The sequence below is a fragment of the Phalacrocorax carbo genome, chromosome 1, assembly GCF_963921805.1.
Source record: "Phalacrocorax carbo chromosome 1, bPhaCar2.1, whole genome shotgun sequence".
Classification (NCBI taxonomy): Eukaryota; Metazoa; Chordata; class Aves; order Suliformes; family Phalacrocoracidae; genus Phalacrocorax; species Phalacrocorax carbo.
In genome coordinates this window covers 146,327,677-146,340,288 of record NC_087513.1, presented here as the reverse complement: position 1 = coordinate 146,340,288, position 12,612 = coordinate 146,327,677, and the positions used below count along the sequence as shown (strand labels likewise).

The following is a 12,612-nucleotide window of genomic DNA, read 5'->3' as shown; positions in this document are numbered from 1 at the left end:
TTATAGTGTGAATTGCTGTTGATCTCACTTGCTGCAGCTCAGAAAAATAAGTGGTTTACTAGGTATGCCTGCTGAAAGAAAATGTTCATACTGAATCTTTACCCAGGTATCAGGATTAAAGTTTGAAAGCAAAGATAAGAAAAAACACAAGCAGCTAATTACAGGGAACAGGTATTTTTCTGGAAGCAAGCCCAGAAGTGCTGCATGTTGCCCTAACCTTGTGCACTGTTCAGGTATTCAGCTGGAAGCTGAGATTTCTAGAAACTAATTTGTGATTGCATAGCACATACACTCTTGAAACAGCAGTGCTACCTTTGTGGATGTTTAATATTTATAGAATTTGAATGTAATGTCATATGAGCAAAAATAGCTCTGAGCCACATGTTCCCCCTCTGCTGTGCTCCGCTTGGAGGAGCAAATCTGGGTAGATGCACTCAGAACTGGCAGGGTGAGGGCAGCACCAGCTTCAAGGCAGGCTGTCTGCCTTCCAATGCTGCAAAAACCTTTCTGCATGAACTCTGTGTAACTGGGTCTCCACAGCAGTGGAGGTTATTTTGGTAGGACAGCATCACCTCGCCAGCTAGGCTCCCCTCTGGACCGACGGATGTTCAAGGGAGTTACTGCTGTTTAAAGAGCGTGGGGAGGCACTGCTAATGGCAAAATAGCTCTGAAACACAACCAGAAAAAGCACGTCTGTCTGGTAACTTGAGCAAATCTGTGTAAGGGGGCAGATTAAATGACATTGGCCAGCTTAGCTCTCTGATCAGTAATATAAAGCTGTCTCAGTTAATTCACATTGGCTTTTTTCCTTTGCTTAAGGTATGCAGTGAGACTAAAAACCCACTCAGGCCCCAACGCCACGCCGGAAGACAAACAGCTGGCAGCATTATGGTTAGTAGATCAAGATTTCCTCAAAAGGCTTCTTTTCTGCAGTGAGCCAGTTCTTGAAAATCAGATGCTGGATGCAGGGAGATAGGATTATGTTGTCTATTGAAATTAAGAGAATACTTTCTGCTCCGGGAAGGTCCAGCCCTTGTATAACTGAACCAGGTCTGCATTCTGTCTCTGTAAATAAGCGGCTCATACTTATTGATTGTGACAGGTCAGCTATGGTACGTCAGTGTAATTAATTTTTAAATGCCTGATGGTTTGTTGTTTTTATGAGTGATGTACTTTTGTACCAATAGCTCAGTAATTTCTTTTGTGGCTGACATTTTAGGCTCAATAATCATAAATTATATTTACATTATATGAAGGGAGATACAGTGATGGTGATAATTAAGCCTCCTGGATTACCTTCTAAATTGAGATTTCTAGATATATATGCACGCACCTTAGAATCTATAGGATGGTTGCTGATTGCTAGTAAAATACTGCAATGTTATTAAAATCAAATTTTAATTTAATATCTATGTAGTAATACATAAAATACCTATTACATGGTTACTGCTTCTCAGTAAGTGGACATTTACAATCAGCAAGTGTGTTTTTAACATCTATTAACCATCTGTTAAAAACCCAAATTAAATGCATCTTTAGCCTCCATAAATAAGGAGTCCTAATTAGTCATTTGTATAAAAAAGAACAAAATATTCTGAGATGCAATTTTTTTTTTTTTTTAATGCCCTTTCTTTGTCACCGGTTTGCTGTGCCGCTGGGAGGAGCGCAGAATGCATTCATGGCAATTGCTTTAAAAACGCTTAGGTGGGAAAAACGACTAAAGAACAGTTAAAAAAAATAAAGCCATGTTACGAAGGGTTGCTCAGAACTGCCGGAGCGCTTCGGTGTGTGCAGAACCGCATCCAAATTCACGGAGCCACTGCATCTGTTTCAGCAGAAAGGTTAGCGCGAGGGAAAGCAGACGGTGCCTTCTCTGGGCGATGAATAGCAATCCTAACTCACCGTCTGCCAGCCAGCAGATGAACTGACACCATTTGCATATGCGCTGTACCTGTGAAGGTGACAGAGTGAGAGTTATGGTGACTGGGAGGCCACCGCATCCCCTGCCTGCTCCGCCGGGCAGGCTGCCAGGCAGCCGGCGCGCCCGGCTCCGCTCCTCTCTCCTAAGGACAGACTGTCCTCCAGCGGCCAAAGGCAGAAATTCACCTTCTGCCTTCAGGACGGGAGGGAAACGGGCTGAGAAACCTCGGCTGGGATTTTTTTCTCAAGAGCGATTTGCAAACTCGAGGGGGTTGCTGGGGTGCGGGCAGCTGCTGGGCGCGGCGAGATGGGGAGCGCTCTGCGCTTCCAAACTCAAGGCACCTTCCCGTGCTTTAGGTTGGCTCCAAGACTAAATACTGCTTTTCAAAATAAGGCCTCTGCTGCCAAAAGAAAAGCAAAATACGCCAGATTTTTGCTTTGGAAGCTGTGTTACCGAGGGGCAATCCCACACTTGCCAATCAAAAAGCTTGCTGGGAAGAGGTGGCGGCAATTCTTGATCTGGAAAATAGACCCGTGCACCTAAAGCCAACAGCAAAGAAAAGAGTTTGTGTGTCCTGAATGCTGATTATCAGTTATTGTGATGTATAATTACATTTAATAGCTATTACCCTCATTTAATTACATATCATTAAACGTGTGCAGCTCTCTGCAGACTAACAAGGAGCACGGGGTCAGACAGTTCCAGTACAGCACGCTGAGTTTTTCAGCCCACCGCTCGTTTCCTCTGGGGAACAAATCAGGCAGGTGGCCTAGGAATAGCCTCCACGCTCCAACACAATCTGTGTTCTGGTTTCCCACAGAGGACCTTGGCCAGTAAAATCTGGGCAGGTCCGAGGTTTCCCAGCTATCTCCAGCTGCTGGAAGAGACCACTGGGTGTATACAAAATATACCCATTATAACTCTAGTTCATCATACAGGATCCAGGCTGTTGTAGTAAAGCCCCAGGATAAGATACCCCAAATGGCTACCTTTGTATTTACAAAAATACCCCAAAAAATGCCTACGGTGGGTTCCAGGCCTGTAATGACCTTTTTGCAGGAGAGGCCTTTGGTCAAGTGTGCAGACTTCAAGTCAGAGACAAAGCCTGGGAACCCAAACCTGCAAACCCTTCTGAGTATGGTTTGTTTAGTACCTTACTGGTAGCATTTGTCAGTGTGATCTGTCCTGGCTGTAATGCCTAGCCTTGCTCATGAGTCCATGTTGAAGTGTGAAGGACTGTAAACAAATGGTGATAAAAAACATTAGCAAGGTGCTGTCAGCCTTCCACTCTCTTTTAGTTTGAGAATTTAAGATAAGTAATTGGGTTTTCTGTTCAGGGGGCAAACCTGACCTTCTGTTCTCCCTTTTGTTCTAGTTACCGCTGCCTGGCCCTTCTGTACTGGAGGATGTTCCGACTCAAGAGAGACCATGCGGTCAAGTATTCGAAAGCGCTTATTGAGTATTTCAAGGTGCATTCTTTATGACATGTTTTTAGATCAGTGCGTCATTATAGGAAATACCACATCTTACTAAAACAGTAGCTGTTCTGGGCTTAGTTCTGCCCCTGTGAAGTCAGCACACTTCACAGTTTTCCACAGACTCCCATTGCAACACCTGATCTGTTGTCTTCACAAGGGCCCCTCTTCCTCTATGAAGGATGAGAAATTTATTGTACTAGCAAACAGATATTTTCAGATTATTCTTGGTCGATTGTCTAGTGCTGTCCAGCTCTGTTGTGAATAGGTTTTGCAGATTTTGCTCTAAGAATCCCCTCCAGGATTACATTTCCCCCTGGACTACCTGTGAATTGAAGATTTTGATCTAGAGCTGTCCTCAGCTGCAGGGCTTCCACTTAGCAGCATCGATAGGAAGGACAGTGCAGTGGGACATATTCTTACCCAAGGAACTGGCAAACAGCCCACGCTGACTTCGGTGGGAGCTGTACAAAAGCATCACGAGGGCAACCAAACCACCTGCCATGTACTTGACACAGCACTGCTAGCTTCCCCTTCTGGCTTTGCTTTGCCTGCTACTGCTTCTGTCTTCCACTCTCTGCCAGGTCCAAACCCTGGCTGTTTTGAATAAAACAGGAAGTCATTCAAAGTATTTGAATATTTTTTATTCGACAGGCAACCTTTCTCTGGAAAGTATCTGAGGAACAAAACCTTTCGGATGGAGCTCACCTAGCAAGTCAGTCCAGCATTTCACCTCCAAACACAAAACTAGTCTTTATGTTTCTAATTTAAAAATTAATATGTACGAGTACGTATGTACAAAGTATAAGCTTTAAGACAAACTCTTTTGAGGGACCTGAACAGCCATTTGTCTCTGAACACAGGGCTCGTCTGTTGAGTTGTTTTTTGCAGAGGGAGGTACCTTGAAATGAAAAACATCCATCCTCTGACATTTTGTTAATAAAAAAATTCAAATACAAGCATGAATGCTCATGACCAGATTCTGAACACATGAAGACAGTGAAGGAAATTGACAGATCCATTATTGTCAAACTGAAATTGAATCACTGTAATTGCTTCTAAAAATTTAGCAATATATAATTCAAAACATTATGTTTCTCTAACAATGACTTGATTTCAGGGGAAAGAAATATGTGCCTGTTACAGCACTTTATTTTTCTTTACCAGTTCAGAGAATACCTGCATTAAGAACAGGATGGTCAGGCTCTCAACCATGTAAAATGTCTCCTACCAGCAGACAGAAACTGTTTCACAGCAAACATAATACGGACTTACACTCTGCTACAGCCAAGACGAGCTTGGTTTTTTGCAGAGCTCCTGCTGATATAATGATAGCGTAGTTTCACATTAGAAAGTTTTCTCACCTTTGAAAGTAAAAATGGGAAAAAAATCCATTTGCTATAATTTTCAGTGGAAAACAAGCAAATTCTCCACTCATTTCATATTTGCTATCTAAAAGCTTTCAAAACCAAGTGACGTGAAATGCTGACTGCATTAAGAACTTCCACATATATTACCAATCAAAGAAAGATTTTAAGCCTTGTCACACACATTTGCAGGGAAAATGTGACACACTTTTTCTTTTAGAAAAAAAATTATTATTTAAATCTCCTTTTAGGTATTTTATTTCCATTATAAAAAAAATTAATGCAGCAGAGAATTAAAAAGAAGACACAGATATTCAGGGGTCACACATATTTGACAGCAAAAAGAAACCAGGAGAATGGGTAGCAGTAAGCAAAGTGGGATAAGAGATGGTCCCTTACAACATTACACTCTTTAGAATCCTTACCCACACCCTTCTGGTGCAGAACAGAGACAAGGCTGAAAATATACCTAAAACATGAGAAAAAAGGTGTGGGAAGTTGTACAGTAAGGCTGGTTACATTTACAGTAGAAGTATCCTTGACTCCACTTCAACTTTCATATTTTCCTGCCTTCAACTCTGTAAGTAAATAACATGTACTCAGTTCCATTACACTAGAAAGATGAAGGCCAGTAACTCTGAGACAGATCAGAAAAGAAAAGGGAAAAAAAGAAACTATTCTGTTAAGAGGAGCAAATGCTGAGGATTCCCAGGTTGGTTCTATTTAGAATGGTAAATGAGACCTTTTCATTTTTTTCCTTTCACACCTTAGCCCTCACTGCCAAAAAAAAAAAAAAAAGGAAAACCCATTGAAGGAAGAACCCCCTGTGGGACACTCCAAAGCTTATTTTTCATACCACTTACCTGGGATGTAGAAGGCCTAGTGTCAAAATGCAGGAAGAATGCCAGGGCACACACAGCACTGATTGATCACTGCTAAAATACAGCCAGTGTTGGTGCACACATGAAAGATGTGAGAACGCAAGAAGCAGTTCAGAGGACACGTCAAAACTGAGAAAACAAACTTTTTGAAGAGAGGCTCAGGAGATGTGTCCAGCTTACTGCAGAACATGTTCAAAGAGGATATGATCATTGTGTATATGGAAACAGAGCTGATAATACCAGGTGACATGCGATTTTGCTGGCACTAGACCAACAAAATCCAAAAGCTAGCACTGCAGTTAAGAAAATTCAGTCTTGAAACCCTGAAACAGAATCTGTTTTCCTAACTGTGAGGCCTGCTAAACATTAGACACAGGACACAGGAGAACAAGAAGGATAAATAGTGTCTTAGGATTTCTATATGACTAGCTATCCTTAAAAAAAAAATTAATTTAGCTTCTGATAAAAGTTCCATGATTGGTGGAAAAGGAAAATTTCAGACTGAGTGTCCTCAGGGATTACTACTGGCCTTGAAATCCATGAAGCTCAGGAGCCCCTTGTTTATCATTTTTCCTTCCTAAGCCATGGGAGACCAAGAGAGTTTGTGTTTGTACTGCTGTTAACGCCTGTAACTCCTACAGCTTGCAACACCTGCAGCCCTGCATTTAAACAATAAACAAATCTCGAGCTGCGGGACTTCACTTGGTCTCCCACGGTTGTCAAGGAGAGAGGGTTGTCCCCCAGCACACAATTATCTGGATGAATGGTTTCAGGGGAGGGTGCAAGGGGGTCACTTTCCATGGGAGAATTAGAAACTGGCCATTGCTGAACATGAGGCTGCAGATGGGATGGACCAGAAAAGTTTTGTTTCTTACACTTCTGTTTTTTACATCCTTCTTTCTCAGAGGCCCAGGTTTGTATCAGCCAGAGCATTTGTGAGAGGGGAGGAGTTTTTCCACAGGTTAAATGAGCAGGAACCTGCCAGTAAATTCCCACCAGCTCTTGTAGATTAACTGCTAGAATCATTTTAGCTATTCAGTTTCCACTGTTGTGGACACCTGAATTTCTCCTGCTCTGTAAACATAGTGCTTGTACAAGGTAGCATCTCCTCAGCAATGAAATTCTTTAGCCTAAGCACAGTATACCAATGAGAGTCTTAATGACTGAAGGTATATAAGAGATCTCACTTTATGATCTTATGTGCCCTTCTGGGGGTGAGGTTCTGGGTAACCCTTCAGCTAGAAGAACGACCACTCTACAAGGGCTCCCCAAGAGGAGGAAGTGTGAGGGAGATTCTTGAGCCTGGTTGTTAAAACACCCACCCAAGCTGAGGGAGACTCAGATTCACATCCCTGTGGTCTGCCAGGCTGAGCAGACTTGCATGGTCTTGCAGGTCCTAGGAGAATGACATTTGTCTTTGGGGGCAGGAGAGTGGGAGGAAATCCTGGTTTTCTCTGTCACAAGAAAATCTATGTGAAACCTCACAAAGAGTCTTGGCAGCACTTTCTTCTGAACTCCCAGGATTTCTGCGAAAAGTTTCCATTTCAACTAACATGTTTTCCTAACCAGCCCCCATCCCAGGGGGTTTAATAGAGTGTGATATGAGTCTGTGCTGCAGCACCGCTTCATCACAACACCCAACAAGGCTCAGTGGGTTTATTGCATCACGACACTTGAGTACTTCTGTATGCACAATTTTTTCTTTACACTTCTTTACTTTTATACTGTTTATTGTTCCTCATTTCAGTCTTATATAAATTATATGCATTGTGAATTATTTTTTCCTTTACAGAATTCATCAAAAGCTGCCCAGAATCCATCTCCTTGGGGTGCCAGTGGAAAGTAAGTTCACAGGTCACATAGAAATTTCCATCAGATTGGCAGTCAGAAATTATATTTGCTTACCTGAGTATGTTCTGATACTCTTGTGTTTTTAATCCTAACACCCTTTCAAGCAACTGTATTAACATCTGTTTCCAGGAGCACAGGAACTCCATCACCTATGTCCCCTAGCCCTTCTCCAGTCAGCTCTGTAGGATCCCAGGGGAGCACAGGAGCCCCTTCCCCATCTCCTATCATCAGCATCCCACAGCGCATTCATCAGATGGCCGCCAACCACGTCAGCATCACCAACAGCATCCTGCACAGCTATGACTACTGGGAGATGGCTGACAACCTAGCCAAGGAAAACAGAGGTGAGTGAGTCAAGGCACTGGACTGTTCTAGAAGACCGTCATGTGATTTTGATCAGGAAAATAACTTTTGATAGGATTCCTGTCTGCAAAGTAGGACTGCAGAGGTTTCTTCAGTCTGCTCCTAATCTGTTCCAAAACAGCCCAAAAAGGCAATCTTGGTAGCTGTCTTACTCGGAAACATCTAATTTTTTTCTTTATTTGGCTGGTCGGGACTGGTGACAGACAGGTTACAGACATAGCTGTGTGTAGTATCCACTGCCATTTGTGCCATCCTGGAGAGAAGGGTTTGTGGGAGGCAAAGCAGCTTCCTGCCCCTCAAAGTCGTGGAGCTGGATGGGATGCATTTAGCCAGACCACATCAAAAAGCAGCAGCACACTTCTTGTCTGCAGAAGGAATGATGATCCCCTAGCGCCCCCACCCCATCCAAGCAGACACAGATGGGAACGAGCTGCCTTCTGTCTTCAGAGCAAACTTCTCTCAGCTGAACCGGTTTCCATAAGCAAGTGCCTCAGCATCTGACTTGATGATCAAATATTGCTTGATTTTCAGGCTAATTTATATATTTAAGGCAGGGGCAGAATTCAAATCAAAATGAATGCGAATGAATACCAAGAGTAGGTGTGTATATATGAGTTGGGGGACTAATCTCCCATTACAGTTGATGGAGCTTTGTTCAATACAAACAGCAGAGTTCAGAGAACTGTTCAGTTCAGCCTGAAAGGGACACAGGGATACAATTCAGTTGCTAACCACAGCTGCCAAATGCCATTTGAGTTATCCTTACCTACACTGCCACTCCAGAAGTCTCCTGTATGTCCTGTGTTAGATCTGCCAGTCTGGGCTGTGCGTATCAACTGCCTGAGGGAATCTCACGTGGGCACTACATGCCTCTAAGTAGGCAACTGAATTTAGTCCTTAGCATCTAGTGAGCCAAATTACTCTTTAGGCTTTGACGACCATGTCGAACGGGGCCTCTGTTTGTCTGTCACGGGAGCTTAGATACCTAGCATATGTATAGACAGACACTTGTGTGTAGACTTTTTGATTTAGTTGTCCTTAATCTCAAAATAAATCTTGCCCAGCATCTGTTTGCTTTATCAAGACTCAATGGAAATTAATGAAAAGCAAAGCCAAAGTACTCACTGTTTTGTTCTTTAAAAAGAAAATTGTTGTGCATCAGCCTGTAAAATCATGAACCACAGGGCTTTAAAATTAATCTCACCAGCACTAAACTTTCATTCCCGTGAAATGTTCAGCTTGCCTCAATTTGCAAGAGAATAAAATCTATTAAAGGGTGACATGCAGCAAATACAGCTTCACTCTTCTGATGCTGAATCTTTTTTTCCCTGTAGATTTTTTTAACGACTTGGATGCATTGATGGGACCTATCACCTTGCACAGCAGTATGGAGCATTTAGTTCAATACACCCAACAAGGACTTCACTGGGTGCGGAATAGCGCTCACTTGTCATAATGACTGTGTGCCATTCACATGGACAGTATACCTTTCATGGATAATTCAGTTATTCTGGACACTGTGCTACAGAAATAGTCAACCACAGCATTGATCCAAACAAAGGTGAATATTTCTTCAATACTGAGCAAAATTTTTCTGACTGTAGACATGTATGTGTGATTATATACAATATACCACGGTGTCTCTTCAGAATGGATTGCTCTGTACCACTCCCCAAACATTTTCATACACTAGAAATACTAGAAAGAACTTATCTTAATGCACAAAACATACCCTTTCTATTCTTGTGGTGAAAATCTCAGAAACCAAAATCTCATGGGTTGATTGAACCAAGTGCAATAAGCACAGATCCCTATTCAGGAAAGCTCTCTTAACTTTAAGCTTGTACTGAAATCCCATTGACTTCAGCAGAGCTTAAGCACATACAGAAGGGCCTTCCTGAACTGGAATGAATGAGGGCAAATCATAGACATGGAGAACTTTTACTGCGAGCATGGACACGTCACAGAATTTTCAATATTAACGTGCCATCTCCCTGTTACTTCCCCACTGGGGCACACAGAGGAGTTGTGTAGTCCGCATTAAGTTGGAGAACGACGGCATTCCTTCATGTGCAATAAGTTTCAACAAATTGCACACATTTCTTTATCTCCTGTCTTTTTAAATAACTTTACCTCTTGTTCAGCTCCTCACCAACAGTATAAACTACAGTATCAAGCAAAAAGCCTGAAAAGAGGTATGCTGATAGCAAGAACTTAAAAGAGATGGTGGAAAATTGTATTCTGTTACTGACAGTAAACAGATAAATGAAAAAATATGGCAAACTGCAATCCACTTAGAAAAGAAAATGTGTTCATTTCACCTGCGTACACAGAGACAGAGAGATATCTATACCAGTTGTTGGTTTCGCATGGGAAGGCTTCATCCTACTGATTTTGACTTTCATATCTTTTTCATCTAGCAAAAGTTTGCAGCATTTTCTTCTAGGCTGTATGGGAGCATTACATGCAATTTCCTTTATCTGGGAAGCTGAGTTTGCTCTTCGTCAGGCTAAGAACTGTTTCCTATCATAAACCTTTCACTTTTCATGCATAATCCTTAACTAGGCTTTAACATTTCTTGATTTATGGGATGTTTTCAGTTCCTGTTGACAGGCTGTGTTTTTCATGCCAGAAGAATTAATCCCACAATAATTGAAGTTTAATTTGGGTCAGCTGAGGTCAAGGCCAGTTCATATCCACTGTGCTTGCATTCAGTGCATTTTTGTTCACTTTCAGTGGGTTTTACGCATTTTGTTTTCTTTTTTTGTATTGGAAACATAATTTTTTGCAATCAGATTTGCAGCCCTTGACTCAAGTCAGCAGCTCCAGTGACTTCAATGGACTGGTTTTGTCTGAGTCATTGACTGGACCCTTTGATTGTCGCTTTCTAATCTAATTTATACATTAAGGAAATGAGAGTACAAAAGACTCTTTCAATAGAAGATACAAGTAGAAGTAGCCACTGATATTGATGGCTGATTGATTGGTCTGTGCTGCCTTTGTTTTTTCTTCCCCCATTTTTGAAGAGCTGCATTTTGAAAGAAAGATACCAAACAATATGGCACATTTTCTCAGCAAAACATCTTTGGTAACACAGGCTGTATTTACCCTGTGGTAAAGAGTGGGCTTGAGAGCACACTGAGCCCCATGTACCTGCATATTTATTTGTCGAGGATACTTATGTCGAGGATACTTACCGTAACTCCAGCTATTGCTCAGGCTCAGAGCATTCACCCTGTTCTTTGAAGCAGCTCAGCGGGGTAGCTGAGCTCCAAGCCATCCTGGGCCAATATTTATGCACCCATTGGTGCTCAGATACTTCCCCCCAAGAGAAGTCCTGAGCTCAGGCTGTGGTCACCTCTTAGCGCAGACATGAGTATTATAGTGTGGTTGGCTTTAAGAATGAACACGGACCTACCTTTGACAAAATACACATCCTCCAAGTCCTCCCATCACTCTGGCTGTTACCCACCCCAGAAGGAACACAATTTGTTTGGTCACAAGTATGGTGAACTTGATTGGTGCCTTTCTGTTTATAACTTGCTTGATCTCTGGCTGTGGACGTCTGTGGTGATTTACTAGACCAGTAGCAACGGATTCTGTCAGCTGCTTCAATACTATATGAAGGTACTGTGGGATTTCTCCTCAGATCAGGAAAGTGAAATTCCAGTTAGATTAGCTTCTGTTTTCTTTGATGGTGCCTATGATGTTTATCTTCAGATAAGATGGGGGTTTGGGAGACCTTACTGCTATTTAATATTGAGAAATTTTAGAAGTGACATATATTACTTGCCTTAAATGGAGTTTAGTTTTATTAGACATGTGGCACTTGAGTTTCAAGTATGAAACTTTGAAGCATGTTTATTTTACTAAGATTGGGATATTTTTCTTAATCATGATGAACTCTTTGTACGGATGTAATATGTCAAGAAACTTCAAAGAAATGCAAGAATTAATGCTTGTAGCTGTACGCTTCTACGGGAGAACTTATCTTGGGCCGCATACCTCCAGGACACAGGGCTCTACCCACCCTGGGGACAGTGATGCACAGACATCAATATGATGGATGCAAAATGTCCGTCTATTTAGCTGCGTCACACGCTTATATAGCTCTTGCGGTTCCTGTTCCTGCCACTCCTATGGGGAGGAGTCTATCTTTCCGTCACATCCCGTAATCTTCCGGTCGCCGATCCCTGTCTATTCCCCTACAAATGCTGACCTGTTGTAACATTTCCAAGTACTAAGGATCTCTTGTAGATGATTGTTCTTTCTTGCACATTGTTCTTATATTGAACTATTCCAGCTAAAATACCTATTGCTTCCATGGAAAAACACACTGGTTTTTTAGGTTTTGTTCTGGCATCATCTGTGTTGTCTGATGAGCACACTGAGCCTTAGCTTCTGGTGGTGTAACAAGATGAAATGGCAGCCTTTTAAACAAACTAGACATATAAATGGATTAGAGGGTTTGGCCTTCTCTCCACAGGGTTTCCTGCAGCTATACCATTTTGGTGAGGTTATTTAGAATACTCTTCTGTGCAGGCTATTTGCTGTATATGGTTGCTGCTGTTTAGATGACTGAATGTGGTGTGATGACAACAAATACTTTATTTCATCTTAGGGCCTGGTCTGGAAAAGTGCATGTGGCTTTTAGGTCTGGTCCAGTTAAGCGTATGTTCCACATTAAGAACCAGAATAGTCTTAGGTACTTCACCATGAGTTGAAGGTGCTCTGTGTGTTCTGACTGGGACCCG

At 42.2% G+C, this 12,612-nt stretch overlaps 1 protein-coding gene across 1 annotated transcript in view; it reads left to right on the top strand.

Moving 5' to 3' along the window:
* The window catches only part of AFF3 (ALF transcription elongation factor 3), a 280,917-nt gene extending 269,017 nt beyond the window's left edge, over window positions 1–11,900 (top strand). Inside the window, exons 17-21 of the mRNA XM_064445545.1 lie at window positions 820–891; window positions 3,297–3,390; window positions 7,437–7,486; window positions 7,625–7,839; window positions 9,193–11,900. Coding sequence (XP_064301615.1) covers window positions 820–891; window positions 3,297–3,390; window positions 7,437–7,486; window positions 7,625–7,839; window positions 9,193–9,314 — 553 coding nt within the window. The 3' untranslated portion in view covers window positions 9,315–11,900. The remainder of the gene's footprint in view (window positions 1–819; window positions 892–3,296; window positions 3,391–7,436; window positions 7,487–7,624; window positions 7,840–9,192) is intronic.
* Window positions 11,901–12,612: the final 712 nt, after the last annotated feature.